This window comes from Lytechinus pictus, chromosome 11 (assembly GCF_037042905.1).
Source record: "Lytechinus pictus isolate F3 Inbred chromosome 11, Lp3.0, whole genome shotgun sequence".
NCBI lineage: Eukaryota > Metazoa > Echinodermata > Echinoidea > Temnopleuroida > Toxopneustidae > Lytechinus > Lytechinus pictus.
The window spans coordinates 22,151,840-22,175,537 of record NC_087255.1 but is presented as its reverse complement, the minus strand read 5'-3'; the positions used below and the strand labels follow the sequence as shown (position 1 = coordinate 22,175,537).

The 23,698-nt window shown below is 34.1% G+C and overlaps 2 protein-coding genes across 2 annotated transcripts; both read right to left on the bottom strand.

Annotated features, from left to right (window-relative positions):
• Positions 1-1,167: 1,167 nt before the first annotated feature.
• Positions 1,168-8,900, bottom strand: LOC129271004 (alpha-1,3/1,6-mannosyltransferase ALG2-like). The gene is made up of 5 exons (XM_064107108.1): positions 8,528-8,900; positions 6,738-6,920; positions 5,283-5,427; positions 3,693-3,890; positions 1,168-2,025 (listed from the first exon to the last, which is right to left on the bottom strand). The coding sequence occupies exons 1-5, from the start codon at positions 8,693-8,695 to the stop codon at positions 1,514-1,516; spliced, it is 1,206 nt and encodes a 401-aa protein (XP_063963178.1). The 5' UTR covers positions 8,696-8,900; the 3' UTR covers positions 1,168-1,513.
• A 4,852-nt stretch (positions 8,901-13,752) lies between these two features.
• Positions 13,753-20,541, bottom strand: LOC129271003 (adrenodoxin-like protein 1, mitochondrial). The gene is made up of 6 exons (XM_064107107.1): positions 20,342-20,541; positions 20,004-20,061; positions 18,908-19,014; positions 17,655-17,742; positions 16,889-16,941; positions 13,753-15,475 (listed from the first exon to the last, which is right to left on the bottom strand). The coding sequence occupies exons 1-6, from the start codon at positions 20,514-20,516 to the stop codon at positions 15,372-15,374; spliced, it is 585 nt and encodes a 194-aa protein (XP_063963177.1). The 5' UTR covers positions 20,517-20,541; the 3' UTR covers positions 13,753-15,371.
• Positions 20,542-23,698: the final 3,157 nt, after the last annotated feature.

Sequence of the window (23,698 nt, the reverse complement as noted above, 5' to 3'; positions counted from 1 at the left end):
TTTTGTTGCTCACTTGCGTAGGGCCTCGATCAGTAGTCATTTATTCTGTATTGAAAAAAAAGTTATTGTTCAATTTACTAAAAATATTAAAAGATCTCATAGTCCCAAAGTAAAAAAAAAAGCTTCAAATTACTTTGTTTCAAAACCCATGTATCCTCACCATAAAAAAATAAGTATATATAGGATATCACGTTTAGTACACATAATTTAAATTATAAAAATAATTCCATCATAAATAAAGAACATATACAAATCATTTCCATTGCCAGCTTTGCTTTAAGATATATTGTTGCTGGGCTGTTCAAACCTCATATCTCAAAATGTATAGATTTTGAGGGCAACTCAGAAAAAGTTGTATTTTAGGAATATGATATTTGTGGCAACCTCATATTGTCTGATAACGCTTTCCTAATTTCTGTCGAAAACTCTTTCTAAGCAAAACAAAAAAGGTTTTCACTTTTGCCATACTCTAAAAATCAAGCTTTCCAAAGCTGGCCAATAATACATTTAATAGCAGAGCAAAGACATGGAAGAGGTTTAAATATTAAAGATAATCTATTGTTAATGACTTTGCCAAATTAAAAGATGGGTGGAGACTGGAAGAAAAAAAAATTACAAATTCAAAAGCATAAAAGGAATCATCAAGGAGAAATTCAGATGTGATTCTGTTCTTGTGTCAAACTATCCCTTTGCATTTCCTTTTCTATTTTAAATCTATTTATCTTGCTATAAAATACAGTGAATGTGAAGCTATATCTGTTTTGAGTAAAAGGTTTCATTGAAGACCTTGAAATGAAGAATAGCATTTTTTTTTCAATAAATGTACCAAACATTTCCAATTTTAACAAAGATTTCAAAATGACCATGTGAATTGTATATCTCAATTTATTGGGGGAAATGAACAAGGAGAAATCAAAGTTATCCCTTCCACATGCAAGTCATTCACGGTTCTTCCTTTTCTTTGCCATTTTCAAGATTAACAGAATATCACTCATAATGGCATAAAATTGTCAAAATGCATTATATCTAAAATAAATTACTACCATGTTTTGAGCACCAGCTGATCATGATGAAAAATAATAATTTGTTAATTAATATAGATTTACATGAAAACATCTATCTCCCAAGACTGAAAGAGTGACACTGGCATATTGCGTCATTTCATTAAAAAAAAAAACTGTTTAAGTAATGGGGGAAGACCCCAGAAAAAGTACTAATTCTTACCACAATACACCACTCTATGTACTATGACATCACATTTTTACTACACTAATTATTTCATGATTTTTTTCATGCTACAGTAACTCTTGTGCATTAAGGCTTTTGTTTTTGGAATGTTTATATTATGAACTTCACAATAATTAAATTTGCATCTATTTTCACCTTTGGACATATTTCTCTTTGCATTGAAATTTAATAATCAAAGCACTCGCAAATAGCATTCAATGTGAATAGAAGCTTAAATTTAGCATTTTAAATTTATAAGTTAATTGTCATATACTATCATACCTATCTACAATCTGTGAACCCTTTTAACCAACTTCTCTAACTTATTCCCAAACGCTCTAAAAGAGAAATTATTGATAACTCTATCCCTCCCTGCTTTTCCTAGTCTATTCTTTAAATCTGGCTCCCGCACAAAACGCTCCATCGCTGGGGCAAAGCTGGCTGCCGATGGCTCGCAAAGGAACCCTGTCTGTTTATGAGCGATGGTTTCCAGTGGTCCCCCACTGTTCACCGCAATGACTGGTCGGTACATGTACATGGCCTCTATAGGGACGATACCAAAATGTTCATTTGATGGGGTATAGAGAAGACACGTGCAGCTATCAAGGAGTGTGAGTTTCTGCGCGTCGGTGAAGGAACGGATAAAGGTCACGTGATCGGCCAGCTTGTGTTCCTCGGCACGTTGTACAAGCTCTTCGTAGTGCTCCCGGTTTTCGGTAACGCGTTCATCGTAGCCTCCCGCCATCACAAGGTGTACATTCTCCCATTCGTCCTCCGAGAGTCTGGCTTTCAATTCACCTAATTGTGAAAGAGAACATGTATCTGAAAAGGTACAAATCTGGGTATTTATATAAATTTGATATTTCAGAATATCATGTATTTTTAACTGTTCACCATAAAATCATTTAAAAATGGAGCATTTCCAGGATTTTAACCCATTGGATCTGAAACAGATGTATTGTTTCATGAAGGCAGTTATCAATGAGTCCATTGTAACAGTGCTTCACCACCAATCAATCAATCTAATAATTTCACTGAAATCATCAGTGGATGACAATATTCATGATTGGATACCCTGGTTATCCTGCATCAATGAGAACAAAATAAAATCCACTTATTAGAAATGTTCTTGAGTTCTCTTTCAATGTGTTCTACGCTAAACAAAAACAAATAAATCTCCATTAATTGCAGAATAAATGCATCAAATACTATGATATGTTGATAATTAATGTGCACATATTTCTGGCTTTAATAAGCAAGCTCTAAAATTACGACCTTTAGTTTCCCAATTGATCCAAACCTTACACACCTACACAATGATACTTAGCGATGTAAAAAGACACATCATACTCAGATACTAGCGGAAAATCAACCATAACTAATACAATCAATATTACAGAATAACACTGCTACATTGCTGATTGGTCTACACCCACTTTGTCTACTTTTCATTTCATCTAATCACACATGGGCTAAACCTACTTTGTCTTCAACCACGTGGATGTTTCATAAAGCTGTTCGTAATATAACAGCAACTAAAGAATGACTGATGAACATTTCTTATGCCCTAAACCATCGCCAATGAAAATTTTGGTGTATACCATTTACTACAAGAAAGGATCACCAGTCGTTCTTAAAGTCGCTCTTAACTTACGAACAGCTTCATGAAATGGCCCCGTTTGTCTGCTAACTGTTTGGTCTAATGCCCATTCACCATTTTTTCTAATTTCTAGTTAGGCTTTAATGCATGTCTAGGTTTTTTTCCCTCCTTCTTTTCCATTCCCTTTTTCCAACGTGCAATATTTTGTATAAGAGTATTTGATTTATGTATTGGGAGCGGCATGTGTGGGGGTACATGCCTTCGGGCAACAGAGCTAAATTTCGCTTTTGTGCCCCCTGACCCACATGCCGTTCCCGCATTTCTTTGCATATATACTGTAATTGTTTTTTCTGATGTAATGTGTATGCACTTATCATATTGGTCGAATAAATAATAATAACACATATCATTTAATGATATCCATTTGGTCTAACCCCACTTAGTCCATTATGGTCACATGCACTGTTTATGAACCAAATTTCATTTGACAGGGGAAAAAATAAGTAGACAAAGTCAAAATTAGACCAACTGGGTATGAGAAATAGACTAATTGGGTACGAGACTAAGTGTACTGTAGACCTAATGCCAATAAGACCCAAATTTATTAGGCCAAATGGGTTTAAACCATGTGGTAATAGACTAAATGAGGCGACCAACTGCTTGTACAGGGGCCGCGTAATGGTTTTGAAAGTGGGGGGGGGGGGGGCTGAGCGGAAAGTGGAACGGGGGCTGACCATGCACACAATCACAATCCGATGGTCATTTTTTTTCGTACAGTTTTTGAAGAAAAAAATTGGTGGGGGGGGGGGGGCTTGGTTCCGTAGCTCATGCTGTAGACAAAGTGAATATAAACCATAACACTTACCCATAGCTTCTATTGCCAGTACAAGGTTCTTCTTCCTTTCATAGCGATTGATAGACAGGAAGAGAGTCTTGACCCCTGATGGTATGAGGTCACCTGCAGGCTCCACGCTGGCATTGAAGGCGCTGAAGTTGAGGGATGGGTAGAGGACGTCGGGCTGGATGTCCTTTAGGGTGGTAAAGGTCTGCTTGAATGTATCCGCTGAAGGGGTCAAATTTCAACATAGGTGAAGTGATTAAGGTTTAAGATCATTGCTGTATTGGGTGACCAGGGAGGTGTTTCAAAGAGATTTAAGTATGACTTAGAATCGCACTTATATGACTAGTTGCATGTGGTATTAAGGCATGAAAGCATTGGTTAGATCATGCCAAGAGGACGTGCACTATTGCTTAATAATCAATAAGTACAATGTACAAGTCAGCATTTAGGAGCGACTCTAAGACTAAGTCATACTTAAATCTTTGTGAAACACCCCCCAGGGATCCGTCTAACAAAGGGCTTTGATTGATGCATTCAAGCTCGACCATGGAAACTCATCAATGTCATAATTCTGCAAGTAGGGAATGTACACAACACTCCTTTGGAAACAAGGGGAGCACACTGATTAGTCAAGACAATGATGCATGCAAGTGTGTAGAATACATTTTGATCAGATGCTAGCTTTCTATAGTTGAGATTGATTGGATCAATCACATAGGCTCCTGTAACAGATGCACCTCCCCTTATCATTTCTCTGGAGTTCTAGGGATAGAATACGGGTTGTGATACAGGGAAGGGGGGGGGGGTCTTCAGAATATCTGTGAGAATTAAGATTATGGTTAGGGTTAAGTTTGATGTTAGTGTTTGTTGGATTATTGTGCAGATTTTTCATATGAGCAATTGTCAACTAAGATTTGGCATTCATTGGAGGGCATCATCAAAACAAAGACCAACATCATAAAGTATAGAAATATGCTCTGAATGAGATGAAAAAGATCAATTCAAAGATTGTTTGTAATAACAGGCTTTTACTTGCCAAAATATAATTACTGAACAGAATGTTAATAATTGTGATGAGAAAGTTCCGCAGTGTCTATGGCACATACACAAATGTACTATAGTACATACACTGTTCTTTCAAGGCCTGTTTATGAAAGACACTATAAATCCAGATTTCTCATCAATATCCTTTAAAAAAAAAAGATTTATGCTGGTACTCCTGCTATACCAGTTGGCAGTAAGTGACATGAATAGATAATTCATCCATTAACTTTTTCTTTTAACATTTTCTACCCTAGCCTCAACAATAGTCAATTTATATCAGTCACTCTCTGCAGAAGGCTTTTGCAAATGTATTGCTTTGAAAATGGATAAATATGTTGTTTTACGATGTATCCCAGTAACTAGAGACCAAATCCTCAAATACCACAACAAAATTTCTTTCTCTAAATTTCATTTATCCCCACACACACATTCAACCAAAGTCACTAGTTGATAAAATAGATTAAAAAACAACAAGTATGCATCTATTTCATACACAAAAAGTCTAATTCAACAAATTCTTGTGCATGAAATTTTCAGGCATTACTTGGAAAACTGATATCCTTGACTTACCAGTGAAGTTACTGTTGACAACAATGCAATCAGCCATGCCAGTAGTTTTCTCCTCTAACCAGTCTATAGGGGTGCGGTACAGTTTCTTGAGGAAACTCTGTCTCTTCGTCAACAACAGATCCGGAAAGTGACAATAGAACAGCACCTAATCCAAAAATATCATTTCATATCCTTTCTTCAGTAATTATATACAGTGCGTCCCAGAAAAAACGAAACCGAGATTAAGCGATGATTTATCATAACTTAATCACAAATACAATAGACAAATGACCTACCAATGTAAAGCTTAGAATCTCCTCTTTCATCTGATATTACTTAGATTATTCCCCATTCACGCATGAGTGAGCAAAACAATTTGAAGAAAGGATACCAAAAACTCATTTGGCGGGGGGTATCTGAATTTCAAAAAGAAAATCACATGCCTAAAAAGTTCAATATCTGCTCTTTTATTTGATACCTTAATCACAAAAAATGGTCTAGAAGTAAAAAAGTTATGTACCCTCGAAACCATGCTTGTATTTCCATAATTTCATTAAATAAACGTGTTTTCACCGGTTTCCCACAGAAGCTATCGCATGGTTAACAAAAGACTTAATGCATGGCTGATTGTCAACAAAACGGAGTGTCAAGCGAGTTTGAACGCTAGCCTGTCGAACCTCTTAATTTTATGAAATTAATTAAATTCAAGCCTTAATTCAAATAACCAGAACTTTGTTATTTCTTGACCATTTTCTGTAATTGAGGTATCAAATTACAGAGCAGACATTGAACTTTAAAAAAATTTTGTTTTCTTTTTGAAACCAAGATACAGCCCGCCAAATGACTTTTTGGTATCCCCTCTTCGAATTGTTTTTGCTCACTCATGCGTGAATGAGAAAGAATCTTAGTAATTTCAGATGAAAGAGGAGATTCTAAGCTTTACAATGGTAGGTCATTTGTTTATTGTATTTGTGATTAAGTTATGATAAATCATCGATAAATCTCGGTTTCGTTTTTTGTGGGACGCACTGTATAATATCAACAACAAACATCAACATCTCAAGATTTTGTAAGTAGTTACCATAAATTTATAAGAATTGCTCTTTGTATCCTCTGGAAAAGTGTTAAATAAACGCAGCTTTTATTATCATTCTTCAAGTAAATCATATCAATGCCAAGATTATGAAAAATAAGTTTCAAACATAATTGATTTGTAGCAATAACAAAAGAGCAAACAAATGAACAAACACTGCCCACTGGTAACTTTGCCTACCTCATATCTTTTGGGGCCACATAAACTTTTTGACATAGACAATATTTTTATTTATGAAAGGTCCACTTATACCTTAAATGTCCTAAATCATTTCTGAGGGCCAATTTCAATTGTTTTGAACTCTTATTCTGTAAATTTGAAAAGAAAATTTTGTAATCCAAGGGTTACCGGTATCTATAATAATCTTTTGAAAGTGCACTTACTTTGGATCTACCCAACTTCAGGAACGGAATACAGGCAGAAATCTGATCACAGATGATGACGTCGTACGGCTCACGGCTAAATAGGAGCAGATAGAGGGCGACATATATCATCCGGATATAAGCACAAAGCGCATAACAGGATCCAAAAAGACTTCTTGGAAGCCAGTCACCTGCTGTCACTACCTGAAAGGAGAATTCAAATGTATCTGGAAAAGTTAATTTACAGTATCGTTATGTTAATATGTGCACAGTAAATGGGAAACAGTAGCATACATGTAGTTGCGGATAAATTAATGATTTCTGACTCTGTACTCACAGTAACACAGAATGCACACATTTTCCCTTGTGAATTTTCAACTTATTTCAATCACTTTCAACAATTTCATCACCATTGGAATGATATATCCGTGTTCATATTCAATTAGTTTCTCCTTTTAAAATGAGCCATTTTAACCTCAGGCCCAGGCTCAGTGATAATGTTTCCTAAATCCCAACTGTGACCAAAATATTGATTAAAATAACATGGCCAGTCATTTCAGATTGAACAAAAATGGTGCCACTTGTCTGTGCACCTATTCACTTTACACACGATTCAGGGTAATTGGAGAATAAGCTGCAGTTAGTACCGTAAGTAACGGTGTATTAACCGCACCCGTGTATTAACCGCACCCCCAACTTTGGACTAAAAAAAAAAAAAAAAAAAAAAAAATCCTTCTCACATTTACTTGCATATTTGAGGTACGAGGAAACAAAAACTAAGTTAAAGATTTCAAAGTATTCAAAGAGATTACCGGTATGCGGAAATCTGCTGTTCTTGATCAATTCATCTACAAAATAAAGAAATTTGCATTTTTTCCAGTTGTTTTACGGCTTCGTGCCGTCTCTCTCATACGTGGTGCACGATGTACATGGTATCTTATGAAAAGCAAACAGGAAAGAAAAAAATAAGCTGGCGCGAAACGGGACTTTGAGGGGTTAAAATGAATAGCGCCAGCTTAAGTCGCACTAAAACCACAATACAACGCAAGCTAGCTCTCGGCTCTTGCTCAGCTGTGACAAATTATTACCGAGAATGCTTTGCGTCTCTTTGAACTTAGCCAGGGAACTTCGCTGCTTTGAATCGAGAATAAAGTCGAAATTAGTGTCATGAAGGAGGGTGCATCTGTTATGGACACTATTTGATTTGCTTCCCATTACCCGCGGCTCATACCCCTCTAAACGACATTGCCCTGGGCGGCTACGCCCGGCCACTCGATGTGTTGTGAACTGGCAGACTTCTTACATGTTCGGGAGGGTTTACGCGGGTGGGCTCAGACCCGTCACCGTGGATAAACCGCACCCCCGACTTTTGCTTATATCCCGCCGAGAAAAAGGTGCGGTTAATACACCGTTACTTACGGTAGTCTAACAAAGTTACATGAACTGCGCTACACATGCTAAAAATTGTAAAATTCAATAATTTCATAATTTTGGCTCTGATGAACTTATCTTGATCTAGGCCTTACAGTAATTGCAGGTGTAAATCAAACTTTGAGGTCAATATGTGTCTTCTTTAGTTTTCCTCTATTTTTTTGTCTATGACTAAGAACCAAAATAAAAGTTAGAATCCCTAACTTAGTCTGTGCATCGCAGACAAACTGAAACAAGGGCAGGGGCACTGAGCATACATAAAAATCAGTATCTGGGACTGAGCAATTGAAAATTACTGATTCCAATATTGTTCGCCTTTTACAATTATTCTCAACACACTCTCTTTCAAAATCATAAAAGTTTTTATACTCATTAATTACCTCAAGTGTACCATCTCCTGTCTCCTTAAAGCAATGGGAAGGGTCATGGTGGGCAGTGTAAATCTTCACCGAATGTCGCCGGGTCTGCAGCGCTAGAGCTGCATCAACGACCAAGCGTTCCGCTCCTCCAATTCCTAAATCGGGATGCAAGAAAATCACCCGCACCATTCTCTATTCTGCGACGGAACTAGGGCGTTTTGAAATAAATGGTCGATGAAATCCCGTAAAGGAAGCCACAATTTTGCTTTTTGGTCTGAAAATTTTTAATTTCTCAGAAAGAAAAAGCTAGAAATAAGTGTCTGCTTAGAGACAAATTAATTAAAATCAGCTCAGCCTCCTATCTTGCTTCGATCGTGCGTGCACCTCTGCAGTGACGACGTCAGCGCACGCAAGCAGCTGATATCTCAGATGCAGAGAGAGAGAGAAAAAGACATCTACCGTAGATAAATTATGGTTTCGGCCCACACAATTTTGCAGGTAATTTTTAAACAGATAAATGAAAGCTTTACCCATGGATATTTGCAACTATTTTGCAAATTTTGAACTTTGAAGACCTTGAAACCGATTTTTCACTTCTAATGGCTATATATATTCTTAGGAATAAAAGAATTGAAACTGAGAAACAAATAGAACTATGTGCCTGCTGCCTAGTAATTAAAAAGGAATGAAAGGACACTAGGACATCAGAACCAGTATAATTTATAATTTAATTCTTTTAGTAATTATAAAGGAATGAAAGAAGAGTAATTAGAAAAAATAATATGCAAATATACGCCCTTTCTAACTAACCATTTCTAACTTTTTCTACCCTTTTAACCAAATCTCATAGATATTTCTACCTTAATTACACCTTATCAATTTACCCCTTTGCCCCTAGTTTTTCTCTCCCCTTAGGCCTACTCTTTTTTTATACCATCTTCATTTTTTCTCTCTCTCGTCACTTCTCTGTCTCTCCTCTCCCTTCCCTCTTTTTTTCTCTCGTACCAGTTGTGAAAAAGTGTTTTACCATTTGACAATCCTGTAAAAAGTAAGATGTTACATTTTATTGTTATTACAATTCCATACATGTAGAGGAGCCCACTGGAAATAAGCTTTCAAGCTTTTGTGGGTTATCCTGTTTAAGCCTAATGATTTGCCTGTTACTGTATAAAATATTTTATCAATAACATCAATCAATCACTTTTATCAATTTGCGGGTACAGAAGAATTTTAGGAAAAAATTATAACATCCAAGACAGAAATGACACCAGTGCAACTGTCACAGTACTAAATCCTTGCTCATATTTTATTCTTTCACATATATATTTATGATACATTGCATAAGACACATTCATTAAAAAATGTTTTAAAAGCTGATGAACACTAGGACATCAGAACCAATATAATTTTTAATTTAATTCTTTTGTAGTAACAGAAAGCTTATACATGTAACTTGCATGGATATTCCCTGTTTTTTATTGACCATCTGATAAATAGCACCTTTTTTATAATGCCTTTCACAAAAATAAATTTGATCACAGACTTTCAAATACCAGGGAATTTATTAAAAATAAATAGAATTTTGAATAAAAGCCTAATTTGAGTCACTGATGTTTTGCCCATTCTTATGTGGGATTTATCTATCAGGGGCTGCGGAACGGTTTTCAAAGTGGGGGGGCTGACCATGCTAAAAATCACAATCATATGGTCATTTTCACATTTTTGTACACGGTTTTGGAAAAAAGTGGGGGAGCTGAAGCCCCCCCAGCCCCCCCCCCCCCCCCCGGTTCCGCGGCCCCTGTCTATGGCCACACATTAATCAAAACAATGGTTTAACTTTATAGGGAACAAAAATGGAAATTGTCTTGATATGGAAAAAGTATAATATTGTCAACATCATAGGTCTATTTCATACATTATTTATATTCTCAATTTTCTAAGAATACTATTCATCATGAAATAAACCCTATTTGATTTGCTATCCTCTAATATGTTGTAGTTTCAATTTTCCAACATTCAAAATATATCATATCAGATTCACAGCTTGAGTGTTTAATGAACAAAATACACATATAACCAAATTCATCCATTGGAGTACATGTCTAGAAAATCCCACATTTAGAATTTAATATGAATTAAAATCTCCTCTTAAACAAATCATGATTAAAAATGTAATTTCACAAGAATATTATTTGTGCGTTTCAAATTTAGTTTAGTACTAGTACAAGAACAAGTTCATGTGTATTCATAATGAAAGAACCTTCTTAAATCCCGCATACTTTTCTATGATAATTTCAAACTATCTACTCCTAAGTGATTGCACAATCAGGGCACTTTTAGAAAAAAAAAGTAGTGATCAATCACACCCTATTATCAGGGGCGGATCCAGCTTTTTATAAAGGGGGGGTTGGGGTGGTATGCGAGGGAGCGTAGCGACCGAGTCCAAGCGAGCGGAGCGAGCGAGGGGGGAGAGTGTGGGAGGGGGGTGTCCCCCCTCCCACAGTAGGGAAAATTTGTGAAAATCTGTGTGTGAAAATGGCGTTTTCTTGCATCTAAAACACCACTCTTTTTACAAGTTTTAAAAAAAAGATAAGATTTAAAAAAATGGTCCCCGGATTTTTTTTTTTGGGGGGGTTGCAACCCCCCCAACCCCCCCTCTAGATCCGCTTCTGTATTATGATCATTGTTGCATGCATATTTCATTCACAAATTAGATCAGTAACCAACCAGTATTGTTTGAAAAGTGCAGCTGATCACAATTCTTATATTACGGTGCCCATAACTTCATATTGATCAATTAGTGTCTTCAATGAATGGATACAAGATCACATAAGATCAATGGGAGGTGATGTCACTAAATTAATACTGATAGTAAACTATGGTATTCAATTTGATTATTTGTCAACAATCAATAACAATTTTTGATGCATTAAAATGGCAATGCGCTCTAGATTAAAAATACATTTCTGACCAAGTTAAAAATCATCTACTTGTATGTTCACTGGTAGGTTGGAAGCAACACAGAACCTTGAAAGACATAAGAATATATGTAATGCTCCATCTATAGCTTCAGGGATGTGTTTCATGAAATGGCTTGGCAACTGTTACCATAGTAACTGTGCTTCTAAGCCAATCAAAATCAAGGAAAGTTAGTCAGATATGACAAGTTGTCAAACAACAATTATTGGTGAAATGCTCTTCTGATTCAGGAATAGGGTTTCACATTATCCCAATAATATTACACTAACACAACTCTTAAAAATTCAATGAAGAAATTGCAATAGGATCGATAATGACATGGTATATCATCTCTAAAAAAAAAATGTAAAGAAATATAACTTGTTGATACATCTTAGACAAAAGAGGATCATACAAGTATAAAATCAGCAAAGGGAAGTTATTAAACCTAAACATTATCCTTTATCTTGTTAATAGGGAGGGGAGAGGCTCAGTCAATGTTATATTAAGTTGTATTCCAATTAATTATGTACATTTGTACAGTATTATATTTTCCCAAAAAACACAAAAAAACCCAAAAATGATTGCCTAATTCGCCTATTTCTCCAGCCTCAACCTTTTCCCTGTACTTCTGTACTTTACCATGATAACTGCTTTACATGAATATGCCATTAGCAATTGAATCTCTTGAAGTCACAGAATCTGTTCAACTTAGAAGATGTAAATAAACACGCTACATACATTCTGGTCTAAAATTGCTTCAACTAAGGCAGTTATTTGACTTACAGGATGCAGACTCATGCAAATTTATCTGTATTTAGAGTGTAAGTTGATGATAATCAAGTACCAAGATATTCTAGGCAGTTCAATCAGATTTTCAGGAAAAGATAAAAAAGCATTAAGGGATACATCCAGATTCACTATTTCTGAGCAAGATTTAAACAATTATTCTTTCTTTGGAATTTCATAATTCATTAAATGCTTTTTAATTGGTGAGAGATACTGCTTGAGATTTAATCTTATTCTGTTTAAAGTCAACCTTGACGGGTTGACCTTCCGTAAGTCTAATACTTGGCCAATTCTAGTCATACTTTTATCTGAGATGATGTGTTCCTTGGTAATTAACCAGATACATACCGTACTTTTCTGTAGTCATTATTGATCGAGTCAAAGCAAACTTTGAAACCAGATTATGTGAACCAAGATACATGATTTTTGTCAAGGTTTCCAATACTCATATTATTCCTTATATTCCTTTATTGGGGAAATAATGGACACTTAGACAAATCTAAGAATTATATCTAACAATGTGTATGCATTCTCCTATGTTCTTTAGACAAACCTGCAAACATTTTTTGAAAACTATACACTCTTCCCAGTAGCACACAGTCAAGTAATCAATTCTTTGATAATGTATATGAAATAAAACATGACCTGTTGACTACTGAATTTAGATTATCATATGCTTAAAGGGATGGTCCAGGCTGGAGATATTTATATTTCAATAAATAGAGTAAAATTCACAAAGCAAAATGCTACAAATTTGATCAAAATTGGATAACAAATAACAAAGTTATTGAATTTTAATGATTTGCATTATTCCGGTGAAACAGTTCTAGGCATGCCTTTATGAATATTCATTAGGTGGGCTAATGATGTCATATCCCCACTTGTTCTTTTGTATTTTATTATACAAAATTAGGTTTATTCAAAATTTTTTCTACCAAGAACTAAAACAATTGGATTGAAAACTGATTAAGTGAATTTGTTATTTATTGCCGCAACTTATTTCATCATAATGGAGACAGATTATTTAAACATATATAAAAGAATGAAACATTTATGATTACATGTTATAACATAAGAAAAGGGAAAGTGGTGATGTGACATCATCAGCCCACCTAATGAATATTCATGACGATGTGCATATAACTGTTTTCACAAAATATTGTCAAACTTTAAAATTCAATAACTTCGTTATTTGTTATCCGAGTTTGATGAAATTTTCAGCATTTTGCTCTGTGAATTTTACTCTATTTATTTAGATAGTAATATTTTCAGCCCAGACCATCCCTTTAAGGATGTTCCACAGTTAAAGTGAAATCCATGTCATTTTCACCAAACTTTGCACATAGATACTTTAGAACCTTAATATTCGAAATATGCAAAAATTAACATAGGTCCATGTGCTTGATTTTATGCTATAGAGCTTCAAAGTTCACCTAAATTGATGTTCTTAAAAATTGCGCATTCAAAAGAATTTTGCATTTTTAGACCGCCCAAGATTACTACAATGAGTTTAAACCTTTATTACTCAGTCAAAATACATGAAAAAGTCATCAAATTTTGCAAGAGAGTTAATAATTGTATCGTTAGAATGGAGAATTTATCTATAGTGCTATTTGTTTGCAATTTTAAGTTTAACAGCACTGCCAGTTCTTAAAAATGGCGTAAAAGATAACAAAATCCCAATCTAAAAAATGTGAAATTTCAGTAACAAACTACAAATGTACAATAAATGCTGCACTTTATTCAAAATCCATGTCATTTTCACCAAAATTTGCAGAGTTGTAAAGGAAGGTATACCTAAGAGGTACAAACATTAAAAAATAGGGGTTCATGTGCTTGTTTTTAAACTATCAGCATTTTTATTAGAGCAAATGTGCTTTTTAAAACACCAAAAATGCACCGAATACTTTGTATCTATGTGAAGAAAAAATCAAAACCACTCTACCATTTATTCAAACTCGGGGTAATATTCGTGATTCTTGGCAGCACTGCAGAGTAAAGTATTTTGAAATTGTAGAGAATTTTTTTTTAATCGTCCGTGGAATAATTCCACTTTTTAGCTTCATGAAATAACACATCGGTTCTGCAGTTTAAGTGCAGAAGAAGAGAAAAATCAGCTCATACCCGCAGCTAATTAATCACCTGTTCATCCATTGTGACGTCAGCGCGCAGAGTGTAAACTATGCGCAGATCATAATGCGCACAAACATAACTGTGGAACGTCCTTAATACAGAGATCATCAAATTCCTGTAGGATGGCAAAGTATATCATGGGAATACATGTATTAAGAAAGGCTTTTTACGAAATATTTGAGAAGAGATTTACCAGATTGTTTTCCCTGAGTATCAATACTATGGATATTAAAATCAGGATCACTATCATTACTAAAATGCCATATCATCTTTATGGTTGAACTTTTAAAATAAATTTGAAAATATATGTATTCTTCTATCATTACACTTGCTGACCATTAAATCTGAAATGAACGAGGGTACATGTCTGACCAATACGACACTTAAACCTTCATTAAGAGATATAAACAAAACCAATAACACATTCATTCATCTATTCATTTAATCACTCATTCATTTTTACATTCATCCATCCATTCATTTGTTCATTTATCCATCCATTCAAAGAAGAGTGCTTCTTTTTCAGGTATAAAACTCAGATCATTCTGATCAAAGAGAGCAGCTGGCAGGCATGTTATAATAAATTGTAACTTAATCACGCCATTTCTGGTAAAAATTTAGGTACCGGTATCATAATCGCTCAAGATGCACTTTCTGCCTTTTTGCTGTGATGCCATCCACATAGATATTGCCATTGAGAATATTGTGCATGAAGGACAAAATGCAGGATGGAGCCATCAAAACAATTTTAGCAGAACAGAGAAAAATACTCCATCAATGATCCCATAGATGAGGTCCAACACTGTTAAAAACCAGAATGTGTGCATGTTTGGGGAATTGTTCTTAATACACCCAGATACACCAGGACACTATCAGTGTAAAAGTCAATGTGTTAAAAAAGGAGTACCCTTTGCATCCTGCCCTGTTTACATGAACCCTGAACGACCTTTAAACATCAGCCTCAAGGTCACACAAGAAGTCAAGGTCAATGAGGCTGGGGTACATGACCATCAACATAGAAATTCCTTGTTGCTTTCGGAAGCTGGACCTCCATCCCCTCCAGCTCTTTGCTTAGAATAATTTGACAGCCTGTGGTGGTGAAAGAAAGAAAGGAAGAATGAAATAACGAAAGAAAGAAAGAAAAAAAGAAAAAAAGAAAGAAAGAATTAGCAACATACAAAAATGTTTTCAAGGGAAAATTTCATTTCAAAAGTGATAAATATGTTTGTATTCTGAACGAAAATTGTAATTTTTGCAGCACTATGTATTTATAATGTGCTTTTGTAATGTGAAATGAACTTCCTTAGTGGACAATAAATATTTTCAATTCAATTCACTTTGACTAAGAACTTCTGATAATGATATCTCCCACATAATACTGCTTTCTTCAAACTCAAGCACTCAGGTCGTGGACAAATTGTCATTTATATGATAATGAAATAGGAAAGAATAAGAAAATGGTCAGAAAATATAAGGCCACACTTAAAGGCCAAGTCCACCCCAGAAAATTGTTGATTTGAATCGATAGAGAAAAATAAAACAAACATAACGCAGCAAATTTCATCAAAATCGGATGAAAAATAAGAAAGTTATGACGTTGTTAAGTTTCGCTTATTTTTCACAAAACAGTTAAACGCACAACTCGGCGATATGCAAATGAGAGAGTCGATGATGTCCATCACTCACTATTTCTTTTGTTTTTTATTGTTTGAACTATACAATATTTCAATTTTTACAGATTTTACAATAATGACCAACTTGACTTAACTATAAACTGTTAAAATAATGGTAATTCCACATGTTCAGGGAGTAATAAAATTTTGTTTCACAAGACAATGGGGAGAAAATTAGAATTTTTCATATTTCATATAATAAAATACAAAAGAAATAGTGAGTGGGAGACGTCACCAGTCTGTCAATTTGCATACCGTCCAGGATGTGTATATAACTGTTTTTTGTGAAATAAAGCAAAACTTTAAAATGTCATAACTTCCTTATTTTACATCCAATTTTGATGAAATTTTCAGTGTTTTGCTTGTTGGATTTTTCTCCTTTTATTAAAATTAACTTTATGGTGGGGTGGACTTGTCCTTTAAATACTAGTATCTTGTACCAATAAATTGAAAATATATCTAATATCAAGGGTCTTATTTAAAACAAATAATGATTTTTCATTTATGATGAAAAAACACCCAGGAAAAATAAACTTCATGCAGACACTTTCAAGATAGCTGTGACTGAAAAAAAAACATAATTTACTAGATCTCCTTGAGATATTAATACAACACATATTAGTGTATTTTTTCAATCACTTAAGAATGATTTTTGGGTGCAATTTTTTTCCTGGGCTTAATTCTTATAATATATCACAGACACAGGTGACAAGTAGGACCTTGTAGCCCTGATCTTTTTAAAAACAAATCATGGTTAATTTCTGCCTTTCAAACTTTGAAGACTCATTTTTCTATACTATACTACTAAAGGTGATTGTTGGCAACTTACTTAATCTTGATGTTGATGTTAGAAAAGGGGCCAGATCCAACATGTCTTCCTCCCTGAAAAAAAAAATAACATAACATGAATATAATAGCTAATTAGCTATATTTTGTATATATCTACTAACCTTGCCAGTAGTAATTATATTGTGTCTGCAAAACAGCTAATATATGATGAATAAAATAATTGAAGAAAATTCAAAGAAAATTTCACTTAAACTAGTTTTGATTTATTCTTCAGAAAATGAAATATGATGAACATACACAAATTCCACTCTTCAATTATTTCATAAATTATTTTTCTTTCCTTGACAGAGAAAAAAAAAATCATTACCAGTAGTATTTTGTATATATATATATATATACATATATATATATATATATATATATATCAAGCTGATACAAAATACTGGCCATTGCAGGAATTACATTAAGAAAGCATGAAGTGGCCTTTAGAGATATGAATATTTCTATTTAGTATAGGTAACCCTATACTTGCAAATCGCAGTGCTGAAGTACACAAGTTTGCATGTAATACCTCTTGCTTTGATGCTATATCTGATTTTATGAAAAGTCGTCATTTCTTGTAAACTTTTAGGTTGTCATAAATAATTACTATTCAAAAAGTAAGCAAGAAATATCAGATCACACAGATCTATTGAACACAAAAGATTAAAAAGAACTCTTGGGTACCCCGAAACTATATCCATTTATAATATAAATTCATTAATACTAATGTATGGAAGAGCGAGGTTAGAATATTGTCAACTTACTCTTCCGTTGATTCAGGTAGCATATCATAATATGAATCTGGTAAGATAACATGACACGTACAGCAAGCAAGAGAAGCTTCACAGGCACCTGATAGAAAGGTCAAAGGGAAAATTAAACTGACATTCTGCAAGTAGGAGAGGGTTTAGCCCTTAAAGCTAAATGAAAGTAGTTGCAGTAAAACACTGATTTTGTGAGAAAGTCTTTAAAACCAAGGTTAAGTATTACTATATCATCATGGATCTAGATCTGGTACAGTAACATAAACTGAACTTTGTGAAATCATAAAATCTAAGCTGAAAAACGATCACACTGAAGATCGTCAACACAGATAGGCACACGTGGGACAGTGTATATTATTATTGCTGGAATAAAGACCCGACAGAAGTGTAAGAATCCGCGCTTATTTTGCTTATTTCTCAGCAATTACACAATTTCTTCTAGAATCCTTTGGCACAAATTTTTTATTCATACAAACAGACACTTTGGTGGTCATTAAAATTGGATTCTATAAAAAGTCATTTAGAGATCGTTACCACAACTGACATTTATATTTAGGTCCAAGTCCTACCCATAGAAAAAAAATCAATTGTGTTCTTTTGAAAAAAAAAATTATTGTATTTCATAGTCTCATAACGAATTTCCTGCAATATTTCATCAATTTGACTCTTATATGATACATTTATGATGGCACACTCTCATCATTAATGGTTCAAATGAGTTACTGGAAATATTCAAACTCCTAAAGGATAAATTTTCTATCAAATTTACAATTACAATGATAGGCAAGCCCTGCATAAACAGAAATACAATCTCATCTCTATATTTTAATTAAAGGGGAACTAAACCCTGTCAATTAGTTGGTTTTAATAAAAGTAGAAAAAAAAATTATTTTTGTGAAGTCACAAACAAGCAGCTACTCCATATGTCATGTGATATAAATATCCCAAAATGCCATTTTCTAAACAAAAAATTGAAGGGGATTTTATTTTTGCAATGGATATATCATCATTTCATATAACCCTTAAAAAATATATTTTTACTCATCATAACCCATTAAAAAATAGACACAAATTATGGGAGATCTGCTCGCATATGAATTCATAAATCAAAAGCTTAAAAACTTCATAACTCTTTTATTTCTTGATGGATTTCCATCAACCCTAACCACTATTTTCTTATTTTTTTCTGCTTTTATTAAAACCAACCTATCATCAGGATGTACTTCCCCTTAAAAAAAGCATCAAAATCTCACCTTCTATTTCAATACCATATCTGTGTGCCAAATACATGACATTGTCTCCAACCTTTCCTTTCACTTCTATCCTCTCATCGTCTTTTGTCACATAGGTGATATTCACTCTACAAGGATAGAGAAAACATTATATTTTATATTATTCTAAGCATCTAACATTACATTCTATGTTCTCACTGTATATATTGTAAAACAAAATGTTCATGTCAAGTGAATGGAGTGTGTTGATAAATTAAAATTCATACTTACAATTACATGTTTGTTCATATTCACTATTCATTATTTGATTAATAATCATTTGAACATAAAAATACCATGTCACATATTGACATTTTGATTTTGTTTATAATAATTGGAAACAGTTGCAGCAATCAAAATTTTCATCTAGACATTTCTCTTGCAAAAGAAATGTTTAAAAAAATGAGTAAAATGAATTTGTTCATACTAAAAATAATGATGCAATCGGTCTTGGGAGTTAATAGGCTATTCATATTCATCTGTGAAATGATGCCACTTGAAAGTGATGAAAATGTCTGAAAATCATCTATAATGATGACCCCATTTTTTCTATGACTGAAAAGAAGTTTAAAAAGTCTAAATTCAGACTGGAAGACTAAAGTCTGGAAGTCACCATGTAGATTCCCCACAGGCAGGATGGTTGCAGTGAGCAAGTGTATCATATACTTTTTTAATTGTTGTTGCTTTTGTTACTGATCTTCATGCTGTAAAGTTAATTTGTTGCCTTTGCTTAATGTGTTTTGTTTTGGTAAAGAAAAGATAACTAGTTCAAGGGCAAGGCTCTTATTTTTATGTGATGGGCTAACTTATTGAACAATATGCCTCTTATTCTTAATCATGAGTTAGCTGTAGAGTTCTTGTCCTTAAACTAAAGTATAGACAATCTGTCATTATTCTATCATTTTTATTATTAAATGTACCCGGTACATGAATCTCTCATTTAGAATTTTATATAAGAAATAGATGATTTTATCAACCCATCCCATGCCAAGGAATGGCATTAGTCTGCTGGAATGGGATGATTTCTGTAAAAAGCCTAAGGAAGTAAATAAATAAATACTTATTTGGGTAAACTTACATATCCTCAGGAGACTTTGGGTCTTGATACTCATAATCGCCGTGCCTTAGTCCACCAGCTATTAAATTACAAAAACACAAAAAGAAAAACAACATTCAACAACAATGTTTTTTAAATGAAGCATGACTTTTCTTTTAGTTACTGTCATACTAGTCTACTTATAATATTCTCAGTTAAAATGACATGATAACATTTGATGGGTATTTGACCTTTCGCTCATTATTTCACGATAATCTATGCACTGGAATAAAAAGGTGAAAGTTCGTACTAAACCCAACACCAATTCCTATGGTTGGGACATGATCGAACTTTCATACAAAAAAGGCAGAAATACGTACCAATAGAAGCATGGATATGTCGTGAACCAACCACAGAACGGGTGATCTTCGAGTGGCTATTGCTTCTGATCGATTGAAAGTGAGTTATATTCGCTGGTTTTGTGTACAACGAGCGTATAATAACTGGTAAAATCTTATGAAACTGACAGACAAAATGCTTCATGGGCAGCGCCATCTTGAAACTAAACGAGTTCGCCGAAGAGGGACGTATTTATTTGTCTATGCATGCTGCGCTTGGCTTGGGGGCTTGGGGGTCACGCGCGTAAAACATTCCCCATAGACTTGTGTGTTAAAATGGCACTTAATAAAAATTCATAAAAATAAATGTGAAATTAGAGGGTCGAATGTTTACTACCTTTGGATAGGATTATATCTGACATTCCATATCTGACCAGAGAAGGGTATCGTAGCCAGCTCATTTTAAAAATAAATCGCCATTTATGAAGATAACTATGATGGGATCAAATCATAGAGATATATATTAGTATACATCTCTATGGATCAAATTCATCAACTGAAACAGTAAAATAGCCCCAATTCTTCCGCCAGTCAAAAAATAGTTCCAAATCATTGATATATCTTCCCAATTTGGGCAAAGGAAGTTCAGTAGTTACCATTTCTAGAATCAGTGATAGATTTTGAATCATATTCATATACTTTTGTCAATCAGCAATATAAATTGAAAAAAAATCGAATGGGTTGGGTCGAACGAATATCTTTAGCCCTCCTGATGTAATTAGGCTCGTGGCACCTATATCATATGACCTATATGAATTTTATTTTTTTTAATAGCTACTTTGCTTTTCTTTTATATCTCTACACTCACACTAGCACAAAGAAATGCATTAAAAATTCCTATTTTCTATGCAGTGACCCATTTCAATGTTACTCATAATTCACTATATGGATGTATACAGCATATCCTACCTGTATTATATATAGCCCAACAGTGAATGCAATGACATTATAGGCCCATATTCTCCTTGTAATATAAAGGTGTATGTAAATTTTGTGTAGATATCAGGATACCAGAACTGCCCCAAACATAATTACCAGATATACATGAGATTAAATGAGGAAACAATAAAAGAATGAGAACATATTACTTTAGTACATTTGCATTTCACCTATTATATCAAAATCTTACTAGGGCTATTGCCTATCAGATGTAAGAAGGAAGAGATACATAAATAGATAGAAAGAGAGAGAGAGAGAGAGAGAAAGAAAGAAAGATAATTTTATAGATGGCATGGCTTATAAAGAGGGGGGGGGGCTAAACTAAGATTGGAGCCGTGCAGCCACCCCACCCCTAGTAGTAGTATTTGTAGTATAGTAGTAGTAGAAGTAGAAGTAGAAGTAGAAGTAGTAGTAGAAGTAGTAGTAGTAGTAGTAGTAGTAGTAGTAGTATTCTTCGAGTATTTTTACTACAAATTTTTCATCAGGGGGTGGGTGCAAGTTCCCTTTTATACCTCGGGGTGTTTCACAAAGATTTAGTGTGACTATTAGAGTCGCACTTAAATATGCCTAGTTATTATTATCATCATCATCATCACCATCATCACTTCACCATCATCATCATCATCAAAATCACAATCACCATCACCATCATCATCATCCTCATTTATATTAGATTTAGTTTTGTATTCTTTTCCGTTCAACAAAATAAAGAAAATGCAATCAAAGTTACAATGCAAAATAACAGATATAGTTCAATGATATTACATACACGTATTTAAGATAAATTAAACAGGAAATAAAGTGAGCTGCAATTATTTTGGCTATAAAGAGTATATGGAACAAAACGGAGGGACTTGCCAAGAAAAGCAAAGCTTGTGAGAGGCAAGCCTTTATAACTAAGTTTCAATACCTGATTAACAAAACAATATATAACGGAGACGGACTTAAAACTAAAGAAAGGCGAATAAAGCGACTATAAAATTGAGAGAAAGTAATTTGAATAGTAATTATAATGATAAAAACAACAACAACAATAATAATGATAAATATGAAAAAAGTAAAGAAAAGGCAATAGTATTTATAAAATTATAGTAAGGAGAAAAAGGGAAGCAAATGAAGGAAAGAGGGAGGGGAGTGTGGTGAAAGTAAAACTGAAAATGAAAAGAGGAACAAGGCAGGTGCCGACAGGTGCCGACAGGTCGTTAGGCATATGTAAGTATCATTATCTAGAATAATATTTGACAAATTTATTAATAGTAAATTAAACATTGATACTTTTACTGAGTTTTGATTATATGTTGGTTTGACTTGTTTGGTGCAGTATTGAATAAATTAAGCATCTTTTTAAGGTTGTGTTTAATGCTTGGAGATTCTTTAAAGTCGTTGGGTCTGGAATTCCAATAGTATACACCGGTCCAAAAAAAGACAAAAGGGTTGTTTGCTATGTACGTTGGGGGTAGGTGGTAACAGTTACGTTGTCCCGTTGGGTAATCGTGTATAGAGTATCATCATAATAATTATCCTCCTCATCATCATCATTGTTATAACGAATTGAAAGATATAATTATAGTAATACTTATTTAAGCGTCAGTGATTGCCGTTTTAAAACGACTGAATATTTCAACATATTATAGAATAAATTTACTAGTAGTTGATTCTAATCTCTATTATTTCTTTCTGAATCATATTCACACACAATTTCTGCATGGAAATGTTAATTTAATTAGACCACTCTGGTATTTTTTTCTTCTCAAATTTCACAGTAAAACAAAAACTTATTAATAAATTGAACGATCTGGATTTATTTTTTGAACTATAAACGGAAGCCTATATTATTGATGAAAATAAGGATTGGGTAGAATACAAGTTAACTTTTCCGACATCGAGCAGCTTAAGAGAATAATGCAATGATTAACTTTAGGCCTAAGTCTTTAAAAAGTGGCAAGATTTTCCGATATTGTTTCTGGAGATTGATGTAGATCTAGCGGGAGATCATGACAACGTACGGTACAAAACAAAGCTTTATTGCGATGTTCTTTTTGATCGTATGAGTTTAATTCTGTGTACGTGTCATGACTTTTTTTATTCAATGTACATAAATTCCTTGTATACTTCCTCAAAGTCTGATGGCCTATAGAAAACAACAAAACAAGTCCCAGCCCTGGCCCCGCCCCGGCCCGCGAAATTATTTTTCCCACCGAGTTCTGGACCAACATATGAATATTCATGACTTGAGTCTTCGGATTGAGAGTACGCATGCGCGTGGACTTGGCCTCGACCAAGTACCAGTGCCGATCATAAGCAAGCATTCACGTTGCTCAGAATGAATTAGCATCGTCAGATTACCGGTACCCTTACATAGTTACATAGGTCTTATAAGCTTAGATCTCTATATATATA